At 44.3% G+C, this 21,132-nt stretch overlaps 1 protein-coding gene across 9 annotated transcripts in view; it reads left to right on the top strand.

Annotated features, from left to right (window-relative positions):
- Nucleotides 1-20,316, top strand: part of EZH2 (enhancer of zeste 2 polycomb repressive complex 2 subunit) — a 76,648-nt gene extending 56,332 nt beyond the window's left edge. For 6 of the 9 annotated variants that reach the window (XM_073550064.1, XM_073550060.1, XM_073550059.1 and 3 more), the window contains 14 exons: nt 2,449-2,551; nt 2,834-2,997; nt 4,283-4,374; nt 4,507-4,747; nt 4,827-4,996; nt 5,760-5,854; nt 7,135-7,175; nt 8,671-8,808; nt 8,903-9,081; nt 11,819-11,914; nt 12,981-13,062; nt 14,959-15,039; nt 15,118-15,232; nt 20,003-20,316. In XM_073550064.1, the coding sequence (XP_073406165.1) occupies nt 2,449-2,551; nt 2,834-2,997; nt 4,283-4,374; nt 4,507-4,747; nt 4,827-4,996; nt 5,760-5,854; nt 7,135-7,175; nt 8,671-8,808; nt 8,903-9,081; nt 11,819-11,914; nt 12,981-13,062; nt 14,959-15,039; nt 15,118-15,232; nt 20,003-20,063 (1,658 nt within the window). In that variant the 3' untranslated portion in view covers nt 20,064-20,316. The remainder of the gene's footprint in view (nt 1-2,448; nt 2,552-2,833; nt 2,998-4,282; nt 4,375-4,506; nt 4,748-4,826; nt 4,997-5,759; nt 5,855-7,134; nt 7,176-8,670; nt 8,809-8,902; nt 9,082-11,818; nt 11,915-12,980; nt 13,063-14,958; nt 15,040-15,117; nt 15,233-20,002) is intronic. The other 3 variants (XM_073550067.1, XM_073550061.1, XM_073550066.1) reach the window with 3 other exon arrangements.
- The last annotated feature ends 816 nt before the right edge of the window (nt 20,317-21,132 follow it).

Raw genomic sequence — 21,132 nt, 5'->3', positions numbered from 1 at the left:
GCTCGCCTCCTTACCGCAGGTGAAGACATTCCTCCAAGGAGTCGCTCATGTGGCTCCTCCTCATCATGCACAGATAGAACCGTGGGATCTCAATCTCGTTCTTAGCGCTCTCCAAAAAGCACTGTTTGAGCCCATCCAGGACATTCCTTTTGTCTTTTCTGTCATGGAAGGTAACCTTTCTGATGGCCATAACATCCATCAGAAGAGTCTCTGAATTAGCGGCCCTGTCATGTCGTTCTCCTTATCTGGTCCTCCATCAGGATATAGTCGTCCTCAGGCCCGTTCCTTCTCTTCTCCCAAAGGTGGTATCCTCCTTCCACATCAACGAGGATATAGTTCTTCCATCATTTTGTCCTGCTCCTTCTCAGCCCTTGAGAAGTCACTCCACAAACTGGACGTTGTTAGAGCCTTGCGTGTTTATCTCGCTAGGACTGCTTCTTTTCGTCAATCCGATTCATTGCTGGTTATCTCTGAAGGTCACCGGAAAGGGCTTCCGGCATCCAAATCCACGATCGCTCGCTGGATTCGTTCTACTATTCTGGAAGCATACCGTCTTCAGGAAAAACGTCCGCCTCCGGGAGTGAGGGCTCACTCCACCCGGGCAGTGGCAGCTTCGTGGGCCGTTCGACACCAGGCTTCGGCTCTGCAAATTTGCAGGGCCGCGACCTGGTCGTCTTTGCATACGTTTGCGAGGTTCTACAGGGTTCATACCCAGGCCTCGTCTGATGCAGTCGTTGGTAGGAAGGTCCTACAGACGGCGGTGGTGCATCGGCCGACCTAAGCCCTTCCTGTTCTTTCGTTCCTTATTGCTGTTCCCGCCCTTGGGACTGCTTTGGAACATCCCATGGTAATCTGTGTCCCCCAATAAGGCGATAAAGAAAGATGGATTTTTGGTTCTTACTGTAAAATCTTTCTTGGAGCCTTCATTGGGGGACACAGCACCCTCCCTGTTTAAGTTGTACCGTGTTGGGTCCTTGAGTCCCTTGTTGGGTTGGTACATATGTTTATTGTTCCGTGGCTTCTCCTACTGCTTTCTCACCAACTGAGGTACTTGGTATCTGTCGGTGGGTGTATACTGCCGGGGAGGAGTCAATTCTCTTGTTTTTTGCATAGTGTCAGCCTCCTAGCAGCAGCAGCATACACCCCATGGTAATCTGTGTCCCCCAATGAAGGCTCCAAGAAAGAGATTTTACGGTAAGAACCAAAAATCCATCTTTTTGTGTTTTTTTTCATTTAAGACAAATTAAATGAAGATAATACCAAAGAATTTGTGTTTGCAATCATTTTCAGGAAGAAACTGAGTATTATCTGACAGAATTGCAGGGGTGTCAATAATTATGGCCACAACTGTATATATATTATACATACAGAGAGAATAGTTTTTTGCTGTGTAATCTCGGAGCAGCACGATCTAGGGGCGGACAGCTTCACTGATTATATTGAAACTACAGCGACGCATCCCTGCAGTCGAGTTTTCTACTTCTACATTATCTGCTCTCTGATTAAATAGTAAAAACCTGCTGACAAATTCCCTTTAACCTTTTAAGGACCCAAGAATTGTTCCTTTTTGCACTTCTGGTTTTACCTCCCCTTGCTCCAAGAACCATAACTTTTTTTTTTTTTTCTGTGAACGTAGCCTTATGAGGTCTTGATTTTTTTGCAGGGTGAGTTGAAGTTTTGAATGACAAAATTCATATTACCACTAAGCGTACTAGAAAATGGAAAAAAAAAATCCAAGCACTGTGAAATGATGAAGAGCAAAATGAAAGCTTTTTTTGGGAATTTCTAGTGTTGCATACTTTATTTTTCTCTTTGGCATTTAACATATGATTTTAATAATTTTGGAAGGGGGTGGCTTAATCTTTATACAATATTTCTTTAAAACTTGCAACTTCTTCGCCTTACCCTACCACACCCTCCCTCCACAGCTCTCCTTTTACTTTATTTTTTTTTTTTCCCCCTTAGGGAACTTGAATCTGGGATCATTTGATCACTTATCGTATATGCTTCAATACCCCAGTACTGCAGCTTATAATGACATTGTGGTTCTCCTATGAAGCTCGGCCTGTTGCTGAGCTTCACAGGACGATGGAGGTGGTCGTTTCGTAGACCTTCAACAGATGACAGCTGCCACTGTAATCGATTGGATCTACCCAATTGCGTTGTGTGGGGCAGATGGTAGCTGGGGTGCACAATGGCATACTTTATAATCTTCTCTCATACATTGACACTGTCATGTAAAGGGTAAACTGCCATGATTGGCGCTAACTCCGGATATTGCTGCTGCACGTATATGCCGACTTTGTAACAGTTACTATCTGCTTAGTATGAAGCAGTGTCTCGGCCACGTTTATATATTCCTTAGAGGCCTATGACATAAATGTATGTTGCTAAGGAGTTAATCTCTTTGAATGTTTGGACTAGAATATCCCCTTTATTTCCTTACAGACAAGGCGGCTCGTTTACCACGGAAATTTCCATCGGATAAAATCTTTGAAGCAATATCCTCCATGTTTCCTGATAAGGGAACTACTGAAGAGTTAAAAGAGAAGTAAGGATGGCTCTCATTCCTCATACACCAGATGACACTTGTATTTGCATGAAATCAACCTTGAGTGCCAAGACATGGCTTACAAATAATGTAGGTACAGGAGAGTCTGCATGGAGCGTCTCGTGCTCACCACCTCCGTCGTGCCAGTTCTACAATATCCATGCATTAGAAAGGCTTTATTGTTTTCTATGGAAATATTGTAATGTGTTAGTTACTGAAATATTAGGATGATGTGTGTATATTTAGTTCTGATGCTGAATGTGCCATTGTCCTCCCTATCAGATACAAGGAATTAACAGAACAACAGTTGCCAGGAGCTCTACCTCCAGAATGCACGCCGAATATCGACGGACCGAATGCAAAATCTGTACAAAGGGAGCAGAGCCTACATTCATTCCACACTTTGTTTTGTAGGCGCTGTTTCAAGTACGACTGTTTTTTACATCGTAAGTGCATACGTAAGAATTGTTTAACCAGTACATGTAGTGAGCAGTTTTCTTATATGGTACTGTGAGCTAAAGATGACTTCATAGTTGTCAGCATGTGTGGATGCATCGGAGTGTGATTTTAAAGGTGTTGTCTAGGACTTTACGTATCCTAAGGACTTGTCATCAATATTCATCAATGTTAAGTTGGTGGGGGTCCTAAACCTGATATCCCATCAAATCAGCTGTTTGCAGCCTTAGTGTACAGAATCAAAACAGCATGGCTCCTCCATATACCGTGTGGCGTAGTCTTCTCAGGAACTGCAGTTCTGCCCCTAACCAATCCGTCTACAAACATATAGTTCCAAACAAAATTATTCAACCACCCCTCTCCCCTCCCCGTTGTATATTAGTTTATTAGCAAAATTTGTAACCATATTTTTCAGACTAGAAGATACATTTTTTTTTCCCCTCAAATTTTGGAGCAAAATGGGGGGTTCATGTTATAGTTTGGATATACCTGCTGTGGATGACGGTGGGGGAGCAGCGAACGGAGATGTCGGTCACAGGAAGCAGGAGTCGGCTGCTGCAACTAACACCTGTGCCCGCTGTTAAAGAAAATGAAAATTCACTGCTCCCCACGCCATAGTCCCTCTCACCTCTATGTACTAAAGACGTCTCTGAGAGGTGGGAAGGGACTATGGGAATGGAGAGCAGTGAATATTATTATTTTTTTTTTTTTAATAGCCAGCACTGTTGGCTCCAGCTGCCTGCTTCCTGCATTGGCTGGGCCATCACGTATGCCCGCTATTAAAGAGAATGAATATTCACTGCTCCCCACACCCATGGGAGTAGAGAGCAATGAATATTTATTCTTTTTAATGGCAGGCACACTTGATCGCCCAGCCTCTGCAAGAGGCTGCAGATAAGTGTGCCTGCTATTAAGAAGATGAATATTGACTGCTCTCCACTCCCATCGTCCTGGGCGTGGGGAGCAGTAAGTATTTCAGCAGCTGATCGCGGCCGATAAGTAGCACATGACGTCACTGCCATGCGCTGCTTACTAGCTGAAATCAGCTGCTGGCATCAGAACAAGACACTTCAAGGGAGAGCAAGGAAGGTAAGTAGAATGTTTTTGTTTTTATGTGTGTAGCGTGATGAGCGCCATGTATACCAGGATGAGGATGGAGGGCCATCTTACGTTTTCGGCCACGAACAAGGAATCCAGCGCTCCAGGTGAAAATGATGCAGTTTATCCAATCGATGAACTCTGTACAGATGTGATGTTTTTGTGTTTTATGCACAGCTTTTCATGCCACTCCAAATACATACAAAAGAAAAAATAATGAGGGTGCAAATGACGGAAAACCTTGCGGACCCAACTGTTACCAACTCTTGGTAAGCCTATTTGTATGTTTGTTTGTTTTTTTGGAGATTCAGTAAACTGCTAAACGTCTACACAAGGTTAGATTGTGATATACTGAGCATTACAATTAACGCAGCATTTAAAATTAAGTTTTTCTTTTATAGGAAGGAGCAAGAGAATTTGCTGCCGCATTGACAGCAGAGAGGATAAAAACCCCACCGAAGCGTCCTGGTGGTCGGCGAAGAGGTAGACTTCCCAACAGCACCAGCAGACCAAGCACACCAACTGTTAATATTTCAGAATCAAAGGACACAGATAGTGACAGGGAAGGCGGCACTGAAACCAGTGGGGAGAGCAATGATAAAGAAGAAGAAGAAAAGAAAGATGAGACCTCCAGCTCTTCTGGTATGTGAAGCTTTTGGTTCTGATTATGAGCTGCTACGTGTCATCAGGTATTGAACAGTATGTTTCTTTTAATTTAAAGAAGCGAACTCTCGTTGCCAAACACCAGTCAAACTGAAGCCAAATATTGAAGACCCTGAGAATGTGGATTGGAGTGGAGCTGAAGCTTCTTTGTTTAGAGTTCTCATTGGCACCTATTATGACAACTTCTGTGCAATTGCAAGGTTGATTGGTACAAAGACTTGTCGTCAGGTAATTCTACATAAGTACTTAAATCTTCCTTAGGACAGCAGTAGTGTGACAGATGTCTTGCAGAAAGCTGGCGATGCTTCGGCTTATCCATGGTCGTATTATGCAGCACTATTCATGGAGTTGTCTCAAGTTGGTTAACAGGAGCACATCACTTCCCACCTTACTGCTTGCCTTGAGGCCGTGCGCACAGTTTCCCACCTTCCTGCTCGCCTTGAGGCTGTGATCACCGTTTCCCACCTTTCTGCTTGCCTTGAGGCGGTGCTCACCGTTTCCCATCTTCCTGCTTGCCTTGAGGCGTTGCGCACCGTTTCCCACCTTCCTGCTTGCCTTGAGGTCGTGCGATTCCTGATGATTCACCGTCCAGGCCAGTCGCTCGTGGTTGCACTGCTGGCTAAAACTGAACATTCTGATGGGCCTGCTCCTCTGCAGCATTGGAGGAGAGCTGTGGAACTGGATCTGACCACCTTCAGTTTGTAATCGCTGCTCCCCTTAACTAAGAGAATGGCTACCCCTGTTAAGACCGCAGCGGTGGCCAGTAATTTAGACAACAAGCCGTAAACAAAAACATTAAAAATCCCTCTGTTCTTGAGAATGGAGAGGATTTTCAATAAGAAGTATATTACAAAGTTGCTTGTTTGTACAAGTACTTTGTCTTCAGTGGGTAACATTACGAGATCACCCCTTTGTGTGGCTACAAAAGTCATACCGTGTACTCGGTACCGTAATTTACGCTTACTGTGTGAGTTTGCTGACTCTGTTGCAGGTGTATGAGTTTAGGGTAAAGGAATCTAATATCATTGCTCCAGTTCTTGCTGAAGATGTAGATACGCCACCAAGAAAGAAGAAACGGAAACACAGGTATTATTTTCTTTCAGATGCCCTGAAGATGTACAGTTATTCTTAGCTGTGGCTTGGTGAAATATTGGGCGTCTACTAGATGTAAAGGATGTAATTTTACTTTGTCAACATTTTTAAGAGGACCTCCCGAGCCTCCTGAACATCTGTCAGTAAATACCCATGATCTGAAATGCTGGAGCATCTCTACATTGTTGCAGGGCTCTGATAATTTTCATGTGAATGTGTGAGCAAATCAACATAATTCCCCTTGTTAGTAAGGCATGTAACCCTCAGTGCTGAATGAAAGATGTCAGACTTAGTAGCAGCGCGATCCGTATACAGGGATAGGTGATTTGGGTAGGTGAGATTATTTATTTATATATATATAGCGCCATTATTTCCATGGTGCTGTACATGAGATGGGGGGGGGGGGGGTACATACAAAGTTATAGATATCGTTAACAGTAAACAAATTTACAATGACAGCCTGATACAGAGGGGAGGGGACCCTGTCCTTGCGGACTTACAGTCTACAGGATAGTGGGGAAGAGACAGAAGGTCGGGGTGCAGCAGCTCGGGTGGTGGTGAGGTGGCAGAATGGTTATTGCAGGCTGTAAGTTTTGCTGAAAAGATGGGTTTTTAGGTTCCGTTTGAAGGATCCGAGGGTGGTGGATAATCGGCCGTGTTGAGGCCATGGCATTCCAGAGGATAGGGGATATTCGGGAGTAATCTTGGAGGCGGTTGTGTGAGGAACGAATAAGTGTGGAGGAGAGTAGGAGGTCTTGAGAGGATCGAAGAGTATGTGAGGGAAGATATTGGGAGGTTAGTTCAGAGATATAGGGAGGGGAAAGGTTGTGGATGGCTTTGTAGGTCAGTGTTAGTAGTTTGAACTGGATTCGTTGGGGAATTGGGAGCCAATGGAGGGATTTGCAGAGGGGGGAGAAAGGGGAGTAGCGAGGAGAGAGGTGTGTTAGTCGGGCAGCAGAATTGAGGACAGACTGGAGTGGTGCTAGAGAGTTAGCAGGAAGGCCACAGAGGAGAGTGTTGCAGTAGTCAAGGCGGGAGATGATGAGGGCATGTACAAGAGTTTTATAGTTGAGATAGTTACATTTGTATATTTATAGCCATTTGTCCAGAAGTAAATGTATTAGATTTCTTGTCAAAGGTAAATTCAATGACTGGGTTTAATTTTGATGAGGAAGAGGCCACTGAGGATAGTGTAAGATTTACCTCCCTCAATGGAGGATCTTTCTCATGGTGGCGACTTCTTATTTCTAATACAGAAATGTTCACTCTTCTAGGTTGTGGGCCGCACATTGCAGGAAAATCCAGTTGAAAAAGGGTATGTCCAGTGTTCATGGAGCCTTTAGATTGGTAGCGTATATTCTGAATTTGATGTTTTTAGCTGTTAAAATGGAATCTTCCAATTGCTTAAATGTGCAAAACTGACCTTTAAAATTTAGAATGATGATTGTCATGGGGAGGTGAGACTGCTTGGTGGTTTTGAATTCCCCAGAACTAGAGCTACTTCTATAGGCCTTGAGCGTTGTCCGGCCTTGGAACTCAAGTCTGCAGTCACTCTTTGACTGCAGACTTGTCAATCCTCACATCCGCCGCTGGGAGAGAGTGGTCATGTGACCACAAGTATGCAATTAGCATACTTCCGACCACAGTCCGACTAGATGTCCGAAGCCATGCACGTCTAGTCGAAAAGTGACCACAGGTGTGCAAATTGCATACTAGCAGTCATACTCCCAGTGCCGTCCATAGCTGAAAATCCTGTAATAAATCCTGCCGGATGTTCTACCGACCTTGCCCAGCAATGCGATACATGTTCTGTATTTACTTGTGCGGCACCTTTAGGCTGTGTGCACATGTAGCGTTTTTTACGTACAAAAACGCAAAAAAATGCATCCCATGCAATCCTATGGGATTCCGCAATGCTGTGCTAATGCTGCGGATTTTTCCGCTGCGGAATCGCATAGTGGAAAAATCTGCAGCATGCTCATTCTTTTTGTGGAATTGCGGGAATTCCTCACCCATAGGATTGCATTGCGACGCTCATTTTACGCATGTGGCTATGCCCACCATTCGCGAAGTGAGCGCTTCATGTGCGGATGGTACCCAGGGTCTGGAGGAGAAGAGACTGTCCTCCAGGCCCTGGGTACCATAATCCTGTAAAAAAAATAGAATAAAAAAAATATATATTGTTATTCTCACCTTCCGACGGCCCCCGATGTCATTCCCACCTCTCACCACGCTCCCGGCTTCTTCCGGTCTCAGTAATACTTTGCGCGAATGACCGCGATGACGTCGCACTCTTGCGAGCGTGACGTCATTGCAGGTCCTTCGCGCAAAGGATTACTGGGACCGTAAGAAGCCGGGAGCGTCGCAGAGCAGATCGGGGGCCGTCAGAAGGTGAGAATAACAATATATTATTTTATTTTTTTTTAATTATTTTTTACATCCTATCTCTTTACTATTGATGCTGTATAGGCAGCATCAATAGTAAAAAGTTGGTCACACTTGTCAAGCACTATGCGTATGTGTATGACCAACCTGTCAATCAGTTTTCCAAGCGATGCTACAGATCGCTTGGAAAATGCTAGCATTCTGCAAGCTAATTACGCTTGCAAAATGCTAGTTTTTCGCGGGAATTCCGCATGCGGATTTCCCGCGGCAAGGAGTTGCGGAGTTGCTGCGGAAATTTCCGTGGCAATTCCACACGTGTGCACATAGCCTTATTATTCCTTATTCATTTTATTCAAGGATGAACATTTTTAAGTTGGCAAATGATCCCTCGCTTTACATTGTATCTTTCCAAATTGTTTTTGCAGATGGCTCCTCTAATCACGTTTACAATTATCAGCCTTGCGACCATCCTCGCCAGCCCTGCGATGGCTCCTGCCCCTGTGTAATTGCACAGAATTTCTGTGAGAAGTTCTGTCAGTGCAGCTCCGAGTGTAAGTTAAAGGGTAAAAGCACATTTTCAAGATATTTGTTATACAATTTAAACGTTTTGAATGTGTTTTGCCTCCTTTATGTAACACGAACTGTCTTTATACAAAGGCCAAAACCGGTTTCCAGGATGTCGTTGTAAAGCGCAGTGTAACACCAAGCAATGCCCATGTTACCTCGCTGTGCGGGAGTGTGACCCAGACCTGTGTCTCACCTGTGGTGCTGCCGATCACTGGGACAGCAAAAATGTCTCCTGCAAGAACTGCAGCATTCAGCGAGGATCCAAAAAGGTCAGTCGCCTGCCTAGTCACCTTTATTCGTGTAGGTATTGGAAAGCAGTGAGATGCAGCTCTCAGAAAGCTGACGGGCTGGTACCCTCGCATGTTATTAGCAAGATCAGGGCACGGTAAGCTGTCAAGTCCACCATCCAAGTATTTACACTGGTGCACAGAATTCTGTAAGGAAAAAGTCCCTCCATAATGTGATACTGGTTAGTGACGCCGCATTTAAAGTGGTTGTCCAGTACTGTAATATTGATGGCATTACCGCTGCAGTCTGCTACAGCACAGTATCCCACTGCAGTTGACTGAGCTGTGCGGTCTGATCCGCAATTGATCACATCTGGCGGCTCCGGCTCCAGCTGATTGGTGATGTCCGGTGTCGCACTTCCATTAATCTGGTATTGATGAGCTGTGCTTAGGCCATGGTCACACCAGCATATAAATAGGACTATTGCTATCTGCTTTTTTTTTTTAATCGGATAGCACTCGAACCAGTTATTCAATGGGGCAGTGCTGGCAATATTTTTTTTTTTTTTTTTACTGGCGGAATCTGGCTTAAAAAAAAAAAAATTGCCGCAATTTCACTCTGAGATCGGTTGATACCCATTTAGGTCTATGAGTGTGTGTGTGTGGAGTGCAGTCCAATTTCCGTAGACTAACACAATGGAGAAGACGGAGAAATATTGTTGTCCATCTTCTCACAGTGTGCGCCAGTTCTCTCATCTGAGAGAATCTGATCACACTAAGCTGGCACTCTGATCAAACTTGGATCAGAGTTTGATCAGAGTCCAATTAGCACAATCGACCCGATAGGCTCGATTGAGAGATTCTACGTCACGTGACCCTGGCCTTAGGGTAGGCCAGCGATATACAAATACCGGACAACCCCTTTAACTTAGAGACCTGATGGATGGGCACTGCTATATGGCTTTTGTCATTCAGTTGTCCTCAACCAAAAGTTCATAACCATTAGATGGCAGAACGGTTGTTCGGCTGTCAGCTCGGTCTCGTGACTTCCACATGCACTCGGCTTGGTCAAGCAGTCCTGTGTTTTCTATGTTAATGGCTTTAAACAAAATCATAGTGACCAAAACTTGAAGATATGTCAGGGCGATAAGTGCTTGGTACTTGTAGTCCATCACCATGATATTCAGATCAGCCCATGACATGGTTCGGTAAGTAAGGTAATATTTTGTCATATTTCATTAAGGAAGTTTAATATTTTATTAAAGACGTTGTCCCATGAAGAATTTTTCTACTTATTGAATAGTTAATGGAATATTAAGCAGTTTAACAGTTGGATGTGTTACATAGATAAACTTTTATGAGTCCCCTTTTGTATCCTGTGTACGTTCATGCCCCGACCATGTAGAGGTGCGTTAGCTGCTGATGGTGTGTGCTGTTTCTAGTGATCCACAGAAGGTGTCACAAAGAAGGAGAATAATGTCACTGGCAGGGAGCAGTCTAGCTGCTGATTAGTCTGACGTTACTCCTGCCTGTTCCTTTCATCTAAGTAGGGATGTTATGTGCTATAGCAGAGGCCTTTTGAGCTCACCTCAATAAATCACGGCAGTACAAGACATATACTCTGTACTTTCAGTGTATGGTGTGTCCACCATGGAGTTTGTTGTACTGCGCTGGTGTGATTTATTGAGGTGAGCTTGAAGGCCCATCTTTTATAGCGCTTACCATCGGTAAGTACATGAAAAGAGAAGACAGTAAGGTTATACAAATCAGCTACTCGAAGGGTCACTGCCAGTGGCATCACCAGAGAGTATTCCTTCTCTTCCCCATACTATTTTCTCTGGGATCAATACAAACTGCATGCACAACCAGCAGCTAAAGCACCTGCGTGTTTTATCACAGGATGCAGCAGGGGCCGCATTGTGAAATGGCTTAATTTGTCATTATCTACTGATTTAACAGCACTTTTTGTTTGTGACAACCACTTAAGGGGATTCTTTCCCCCCCCCCCCCCAATATTTAATGAACTGCTGCACCTGTGTGTGGTTTGTCTTAAGGGCGCCTCTGTGCGATACCCGTTTTATAACCGCTCTGATCACGTACATTGGTTTATTTTCACGTAGCCAGACATTTGTCACATCTAAGTAACGTTGCCTTTCTCTTGGGTTAGAGGAATGTAACAAATACCCTGTCTTTGTTTGCCCCCCCATCCTCTTTCAATAACACTTGATTCTGCAGACTGATATGGTCCAATTATGGCAAAGAGGCAGAATTGCTAGGTAAGGCCTCTTGAGTTTTTGACCTAGATGCACGTGAATGGGCGGTATGGCTGCCTGGACATTAGGAATGGTGCAGAGAGTGAGCTGGCCATCTCAAACCGCATTCCTCCCACAACGATCATGGGACGCAGCCATGTGACAGCGGGTCTCATTAACCCTCTACTCTTCATGTTTTCCATTTCTTTGTGGCTTAGAAAGAAAGGAAATTGCCATTGAATGAGTGCCTGGCCGTAGGTGCAGTTTTGTGAAATTTTGTTTTTTTCCTTTTCTTTGTAATTTGCGGCTTATGCTTGCTATGGTCACACACCTGAATGTCTGTCTTGCGACTGTGAACTGCTTTGCCGCAGTGAGGTTATTAATGTGAATTGCACTGTCATCTGTTGCATTAGCAACTGTGAATTTTAGTAAGATTTTGTTTTCCTTCCTCGCAATGCATTTCATTTCCCAGCATTGCTAGCTGAACAGTTTTCTCTCTAGCAACTTAAGATATTTTGTTTTCTTAGCATTTGCTTTTGGCGCCTTCTGATGTGGCTGGATGGGGAATCTTCATCAAAGATCCTGTACAGAAGAATGAGTTCATCTCGGAGTACTGTGGGGAGGTATGTTAAGGATTGCTCCCAAATTCATCTCAAGGTGATCCTACGCCCTACAGTGATTTCTCCTGACTCCATCTATACATTCAACCAGGCTGAGCGTGCATGTGTCCTCAATAGCACATACGACTGGACGTGGAAATCCAACATGTCCTTCTCTTGCCATACAGCTTACATCAGGAACGTGTTGGGGCATCCTTGCATTCTAGATGGTGGGATTGGCCCTCATTCTATGTATGGCCGCCTGTACTCCTTGTCTACATTGTAAGGCTGATTGTGATGGTGCCAAGTGCATTTTCTAGCAGCTCTCGGCCCTCTTACATAGTGGGTGTCCCAAACTGGGACTCCCCTCTTCTTGGCCTTCTAGTGCTATTATTAGAGCAGATAGATGGGGGTTGCCCACTAAGGGTGGTCTACTTTTGTCAGCATATCATTTCTATCCCATGCAGTGTGCGCCAGAGTTATTAACATGTCACATCTTACTAATAGAGTTGTGCAAATTTGTTCGGGTCCCTGCTTATTCGGCAAGCTATAGCGCTTACCGAATAAGCTACAGCGGGAACCTGGATGCATGGAGCGCGCCTGTGTCACAGTCACAGCACATGTATGAATCGCCCAACACACAGGCTCTCCATGCATGTGCTGTGACACTGACACAGGCGCACTCCATGCATCCAGATTCCCGCTGTAGCTTATTCGGTAAGCGCTATAGCTTGCCGAATAAGCAGGGACCTGAAAAAATTCGCTCATCTCTACTTACTAATGAATGTACGGTGGGCTGAACTTGTCTACTTATTCCACTCTACAGATGGACTTATGGCTGCATTATGGGATCGTGCCCGACATTCTTACATAAATCTTTTAATGTTTTTTTTTTTTTCTGAGCTGGATACGTATTTTATTTAGTTAGTTTGGTTAGACACATTTTCCAGTGACATAGCTGGGCCTTTAAGTCTGAAGCCATTGTAGAATATCATGCCTAGCCTTAGATATTAAAGGGGAGAATAAACCTTTATGGAGGCACCTTGGATGGTGCGTCGGCTGGTCAATAAGTGGTTTAATGTGTTTTCAGATCATATCTCAGGATGAAGCAGATAGAAGAGGGAAAGTGTATGATAAATACATGTGCAGCTTCCTCTTTAACTTGAACAATGGTAAGTCTGATAGCTACTATATGCATGTAAAGGACCATTTGTAAAATTACTATATCACGTCATACACCATATGAAAAGAAATGTACAGATTAATAAACATTTGTAGAATTACCTCAGCAGGCACGCAACCTCCCTTGGTCCAGCACCGGCTCCCTGTCACTTCTCCAGTTCTCAATGTTTCGGCAGCATCGGTGATGTCACACGAAGTGCACACGTCACTGATCTAGCCAGTCGCTGAGCGCCATATCTGTGTTTGAGCTTGGGGCATTGAGCTCAGTGACTGCGCTCCCCGAGCTCACCGCTGCAGGGAGCTGGCGCTGGCCTCAGGGTGAGGGTGGGGGGAGTACTTGCTGAGGTTCTTATTTTAGGTATTTTACAGAGCTGGAGGCCCGCTATCCTTAATGTAGACCTCCCCTTTGAGTACAATAGAAATAATGCACTTTTATTTGAAGTCCCTGATGCTTTTACAGTCATAAATGAAAGACAGCTGTTAAAAATGTTGCATCTTCGAGGAAAAGGAAATACTCGTGTGCCTTCGTCCACAGCTGTTAACTTGTTAAATAAAACTATACAGACTGGACAGCATGGGCGCACAGATGATTTTTTTTCTTTGAGGTGAAACATTGCTTAAAAACAGACAGGGAAATGCTTTATCTCATAGAGATAATCAGCTGTGATCACCTGCTGTAATGTTTGTATAGGGTCTAGAGCCATTGTACATACAGAGCCTGGTGTGGGGCAGGGTAAAGGGCCTGTCACACGAAGCGATATCGCTAGCAATATCGCTATAATGTCACTGGTTTTTGTGACGTTATAGCGATATTGCTAGTGATATCACTATGTCTGATACTTGCCTGCGACCGGCTGCTCATCGCTGATCGCGCAAGAACGTCCTGGACTGTTTCTCCTCGTCAGCTTCCTGTGGCGCCGACGAGTGATGCGTGGACGCGGGCGGGAGGACGTCAGGATCGCCTCGTCTGACAGGTAAGTAGCCACCCCCGACCCCTGCTATGTCGCTGGTGAGATCTGCCTGTGTGGCAGCTTACTAGTGATGCACCAGCGATCCTGACCGCGTCATATCGCTGGTCGGGATCGCTGGTGCCTCGCTAAGTGTGACAGTACCTTAAGCGATATCGCTAGCAATATTGCTGTAACGTCACTGTTTTTTGTGACGCAGCAGCGATATCGCTATGTCTGATATTTACCGCCGACCGCCCCCGCTGATTATTGCTGATCGCGCGAGAACGTCCTGGACCGTTTCTCGTCGTCAGCTTCCTGCTGGGCTTCCTGTGGCGCCGACGAGCGACGCGTGGACGCTGGCGGGAGGACGTAAGGATCGCCTCGTCTGACAGGTAAGTAGCGACCCCCGACCCCTGCTATGTCGCTGGTGAGATCTGCCTGTGTGGCAGCTTACTAGTGATGCACCAGCGATCCTGACCGCATCATATCGCTGGTCGGGATTGCTGGTGCATCGCTAAGTGTGACAGTACCTTAACTTCCTCGGCTCTGCTGCAATGCTAAATCTGAAAGCTCTGCTGGCGTGAGAACGGCTGCACCCAGTAATCTTAAGTGATACATCGTTGGATTCAGGGTCTCTTTTCCTATATGACTGCTCTTGGATGAGGTAACAAAAACCTGCTCATGGATTCCCTTGAAAGGCTGGTACGCTTGCTAGTAGGGCATATTAAGGCTTAACAGCTGCCTGTTTACTGTGCGTCCAAGGGCTGATATACTGCACAGATACTGTGTTGGTTGGAAGTTTGATTAGAGCAAGAGTTGAACATGCAAATGCCATAAATGTAACTAAAACGGCCAAAAAGCTAAAATGTAGCCCAAATGTCCCTTTCTCCCAATTTCCATACGTTTGCCTTCAATAACTGTTGTTTGTCTTTTTAGATTTTGTCGTCGATGCTACTCGCAAAGGCAACAAAATTCGTTTTGCAAACCACTCTGTGAATCCAAACTGCTATGCAAAAGGTAATGTATTCAATTTGGTAATTTTACAAGCACCGCAAAATCTAAAATGGGGATTGATGTAGTTGTGTTTTGGGATAGCTCCTGACCTAGGAACCTTCTGTGTTGCAGTAATGATGGTGAATGGAGACCATAGAATAGGCATATTTGCTAAGAGAGCCATCCAGACGGGTGAAGAACTCTTCTTTGATTACAGGTTGGTTTGATGATCTAATAATTATAATTTATTGTGTAATTAATGGGTCAAACGTGGCTGATGTTTCAGGATGGCAGCCGCTCACTCTTCACATTCTGCTGGTGTTTGACCTATTTTTCATCCGTTTGCAAACCCAATGGTATTAGAAGGTTTAACAATAGATTTCCTGTTGCTTGTAGTGAAATCAGATCCCTCCTTACATATAAGCAAAATTAAAGGCACATTATCATTTCTGCAAATGCCAAAGATGCGACCAGCAAAACGGTGTGGGTTCCCCTGTGTTTTTGATAGCCAGCCTGGCAAAACTCACAGCTGGGGGCTGCAATCCTCAGCTGTCAGCTTCAGCGAGGCTGGTTATGGAGAATAGAGGGGTACACACGCAGTATTTTTAAATTATTTAAATAATTAAAAGAAAATGGTGTGGGGTCCCCCCTCTTTTTAACAACCAGCCTTAATAAAGCAGACAGCTGAGGGCTGGTATTCTCATGCCGTGACCGTCGGTGAAGTCATTGAGGTTACTGCCGGTCAGCCAGGCTGCGTTCCAATCCGGGCTGAACTGTGGTGACCTCAGTGAGATCCCCACTAGCACCGTGAGGTAAACTTTATTCTTCCGATCACAGCTGAGCACTCACGATGTCTTTTCACAGTGTGGGAACCTCGGCTGTCTGACCGGCGGGGATGATTTCACCGCCGATCAGAAGCTGTATTTGCCACACTGTTATGCACATGACAGCGCGACAAACTCCTGAACCCGAACAATAACACGGACTTCATGGTGAATAATAATAATAATCTTTATATAGCGCCAACATATTCTGCAGCGCTTTACAGTTTAACAGTTCCAAACATAAGTCATAAGTAACAACGTTAACAATTCAATAATTAAAGCAAAATAAGACGACCCTGCTCGTGAGAGCTTATAATCTACAATGAGGTGGGGGAGATACAAAGTACAGGTGTGTATTTACAATGATGTATTTACAATTATGGTCCAGCCATCTTGAAGGAGTGAGGGATGGATGGAGATAGTGAATGAGCTACTCATGCACACTTACGCATAGAATGACTGTGATTAGTGAACGTGATAGGCCGCTCTGAACAAATGTGTTTTGAGGGAGCGCCTGAAACTATGCAAATTGTGGATAGTCCTAATTTCTTGGGGTAGAGCATTCCAGAGGATTGGCGCAGCGCGGGAGAAGTCTTGGATTCTGGAGTGGGAGGTACGGATTAGTGCAGAGGTTAGTCGAAAGTCCTTTGCAGAGCGCAGCGATTGGTTAGGCCGATAGACAGAAATGAGGGAGGAGATGTAGGGGGGTGCTGCACTGTGGAGAGCTTTGTGGGTGAGAACATGTACTTTGAATTGGATCCTATAATGAATGGGCAGCCAATGTAAGGTCTGGCAAAGAGCGGACGTGTCCGAGTACCGATTAGCCAGAGGGACGATCCTGGCCGCTGCATTAAATATGGACTGTAGAGGGGATAGTCGACTAACGGGGAGGCCAATTAATATAGCTTTGCAGTAATCCAGGCGGGAGTGGATCAGTGCTACAGTGAGGGTTTTTGTTGTTTCCATGGTGAAAAAAGGGCGGATTCTAGAGATGTTCTTTAGGTGTAAGCGGCAAGAGCAGGCAAGAGATTGTATATGGGATGTGAAGGAGAGATTGGTGTCAAACATAACACCCAGACAGCGCGCGCCTGCTGTCGGGGTGTTATTGTGGTGCCACCCACAGAGAGGGAAATGTCAGATTTAGGGAGGTTAGTAGACGGCGGGAGCAGAAGAAGTTCAGTTTTGGAGAGGTTGGTGAAGTCCACTTTCGGTGTTCATGCCTGAACGGTAGGTGTTTGACACGGACGCCGAACTTTACTGTTCGGGTTCGCCCATATCTACTCATAAACTTACACATCAACAAATAAAGATTGTAATCCCCAGAGGCTGCAGAAAAAAATAAATACATGTTAAAACAGTACATGCCAATATTAAAAATAATTATATAATTATTAATGCAAAGGTAAAAATAGTGACTCATTCCCTTTAACCTCTTCACATCATATATCGTATATATGTCATATGTCCTATTTCTAACTTTGATGCGGGCTTCAGCACTTAGAAGACATCTGTTGTTCACATGATGATTGATTTAATCAACTGTCCCATGGGCCTTTAACAGCCGCTGGTGGATCAGAGCTCCACCCACAGCTGTTAAAGTTAGATACCGCTATCAATTTCTGACAGAGGGATTTAACACGCATTGGCCAGAAGAGCGTTATTCTGGCTGCCCATTGGGTTTCGGGCTGTCATGACAGCTTGGGGTCTGCAAAAGACCCCTGTGCCTGTCAGTGATACTCCTGTGAGTGCCGGCTCGTGACCGGCATTCTGCTATGTATAGCACAGGCAACTGGACAATCACTGCTTCAAATCTCCTAGAGGAACTGTTAAATAAAGTGGGGAAAAAAAAGGTTTTTTTTTTAAAAAAAAAATGGAAAAACAATTCAAATCACTGAACTCTTTCCCCATTGAAAATGCGCATTTAATATTGCTGCTTTCAGAAATCTCTGATCTATAAAAATATGAAGTAAATTAATCAGATTGATAGACGGTGTAACAAGAAAGAAATTGGAAACCATTTTGGAATTTTTTTTCACCACTTAAGTAAAACTTAAACTGTACATGTTTAGTATCTGTGTACTCATACTGACCTGGGGAACCATATTAGGCTAGTTTCACATTAGCGTTTTTTTGCGCAGCGCATCGGGCGCATAAAAAACGCAAAGAAAAACGCAAAACAAACGCGCGTTTTTTTAACGTCATGCGCACGCTGATGTGTAAAAAAAAACGCAGCGTTGTTTGCGTTTTACATGCGTTTTTTGCATGCGTTGGCGTTTTTTATGCGCATGCGTTTTTAAGTGTGACGTTTTTTCCATTGTCTAGAGAACATTCTAGACTTGTTTAACTCAAAAACGCATGCACAAAAAAACGCAAGCGTGCGCAAGACCATGCGCACGCATGCGTTCCCATAGGCTCCAATGTGGTCTTTTTGCGCATTCCATGCGCAAGCGTGCGCATGCGTTTTTTTGACGAGACAGGGCAGAACCAAAAATGCAACATGTTGCGTCTGGCGCGCCTGGCGCAAAAGACAAAAAAACGCATGCGCACGAAAACGCAAGTATGCGCAAGACCATGCGCACGTCATGTTAAGTATAGGTACGCAGTGCGCATGCGCACGGGTGCGCACGATGCGCTGCGCACAAAAGCGCTAATGTGAAACCAGCCTTACCAAGTCAATTTTACCATTTAGTGAAAATGGTAAATAAAAAAAAAACAAAAAAAAACAATTATGGAATTGCACTTTTTTGCTATTTCACCGAACTTGAATTTTTTTTTTGCCGTTTTCCATTACACTATATGATAAAATCAATAGTGTGCCATTCAGAAGTACAAAAGTAAAAAAAAAACAATTATGGCTCTTGGAAGAAGGGGAGATAAAAAGAAAAAAATGTTGCGTGAAGGGGTTAAAGTGGTTGTTTATTACTTGGACAACCATTCTTATTCCCCACGCTTGGTCCTGATAAAATAGAAAAGCTTATACTCTCCCTGCCAGTGCCATTCCTTCGATGTCAGCACTAGTTCTCCCAGGGTTGTCGCCAGTATTTTACATCAGTATTTGTAAATGAAAATCAGGAGTGGGTGATAAATACAGAAGTGGTGACATGTTTCTATTATACATTATAATATTATATAGTTTTGTCTGATTACTCCACTCCTATTTTTGGATTACAAATACTGAAGCAAAATGCTGACCAAATACTAAACTTGTGGACTCCGACGGATGCTCAGTAAATTCCTCTCTTTGCAGCATGCACAGTGACAGTGCGCTCTCTCGCCGGCTTTGGTATGAAATGACGGCAGGGCTGGACACCACATGTACTCCTGCACCCATCAGCAGTGCCCTTTCTTCTCCAGCTGGTTCCTGCATGGGAAAATACTTAACTTCCTGCAGTCTTGATGATGGCTCCTCCCATACAAGTCACATGGCATGACATCATCACAAATCCTTCACCGTTAGGTTTCATAGTCTTCCGTCCGGGCAGGAAATTGATTATTGCTTCTTTGCCCATGCAGCACACCTCTTGGACCTCCCCACCTTCCCCCTCCCATTCCCACAAATTAAAACAGCAGCATTGACACTTCAGAGAAGAGGAGGCAAATTTATTCATTTTTATTTACTCCTTCATGTTGGCACGCCCCCCCCCAAAAAAAAACCTGCCGCCCTAGGCACCTGCTCTCCTAGTGGCATACAGTTTGCAGGGGTGGTTTTTTTTTTTTTTTTTTCCTTCTTTTTTTCTTTAAGATTACAGCTTTCAGAGGTTTTTTCTGTTAAATTTCATACAAATTAAGCAGAAGAAATGGCATACTCCATCTGGCTTCATATATGCAGAGGGTACTCTTTTCAGAAGCATTGCTGCGATGAGAGAATACCTCCATCTATCCACAATATGCCAGAGCCTGTAGTATGTTCTGTTAAGGAGCTTTCCAGTCCTCCATAAGCTGCCATACAGGCTTGGTGCCCATGTACATAAGCCCTAAGCCTCCATTATGCTGCAATTCTACAAACGGGAAATCGTTCGTCCTAATGAGAATTTAGGTTGATTCGTTTTGGAATTAGAAAGTGTTGTTCCTTTTCTTGAGTCTTATTGAGACCGCTTTTATTTAGACCCAAGCTAATTTGATAGAAACTCTGGATATTACAAGATTTCTTCTTTTCATTGTAGATATAGCCAAGCTGACGCTCTGAAATATGTGGGGATTGAGAGAGAAATGGAAATCCCGTGATGGCCCAGCTACCTCTTGTTGCAGCCCATGCCTTACCTTCTTCAGGAATTTCTAATACTGGCGCAATTTTTACCTACAAAGAATGAAATGAAAAAATGCGAGCTGAAGTTCTGAATTTACTGAGTACTGTAAAACTAATTTATAGCGATGTCAAAAAAAACAATTTATTCATTTTTTTGTACCAGTGAATTTTTGGCAATAATGTATTGTGGTACATCTCCCGCCTCAAATAAAATATACTTGAACTTCTCTATTTCCCGTATGGTTGTCAATGGATCCTGGGCATTCGCCCAAGGTGGTGGCTCACTGAATATTGTGGGGAGAGCTTCCTGCTAGTTGTATACGGAGTACCGAAACTGAGAAAGGAACAAAACCTTTTACTGGATTATTTGGGACAGAAGCACAAGCTGCCCCCTGCAATGTTATTCTGTGCAGCCTCATGATCTCGCGCTCCCCCGCTCTGGTCAGTCATCTAGAGAGAAAGTAAATTGTGCCGGATGTGGCTCTCTCCATTGTAATTAACGAGGAATGTGAAACCATGGCTGTTTCTGTAACTCATGAACAAAATTAGTTGCATCTTTTAAGTGTTGGGTAGGCGCTCAAGGGATCAGTTCACTAAAGGGACTCAGTCAGCACAGGATGACTGCTAAACCCAAGGACAGGTGCTCGGTGTTCCATGGTAGGGCCGATCCTTGAAATTCACCTTTCTGCCTACTTGTTTTCCCTCTATGTCCTCCCTTCTTTGGCTCTATGAAGCCAGAGCTGTCAATCAAAGAAGAGGGGATGGAGATAGAGGGGAAATGAAGCAAGTGGGAAGGTGTATATAAATGATTGGCCGCACCGAGCACCTGTACGTAGTTGGAACAGTTATTCTATGCTGACAGGGTCCCTTTAATTATCCGTTCCCTTGAGCAGCTATTATATACACACATGAGCAAAATTGTTTATATCCCTCTGTTTAAAGCAAGAAAAACCCACAGTGGTCACTGAAATATCTTGTAGCTGACAAAAGTAATTTTTATTTAAATGTGCTGGATATCAACTAATGAACATCTGACATTGTGGTTCA

This window comes from Dendrobates tinctorius, unplaced genomic scaffold, assembly GCF_039654945.1.
Source record: "Dendrobates tinctorius isolate UK_male_01 unplaced genomic scaffold, ASM3965494v1 ptg000162l, whole genome shotgun sequence".
Lineage (NCBI taxonomy): Eukaryota > Metazoa > Chordata > Amphibia > Anura > Dendrobatidae > Dendrobates > Dendrobates tinctorius.
Note: the sequence above shows the minus strand (reverse complement) of the source record. Positions and strands in the feature narration are given on the sequence as shown.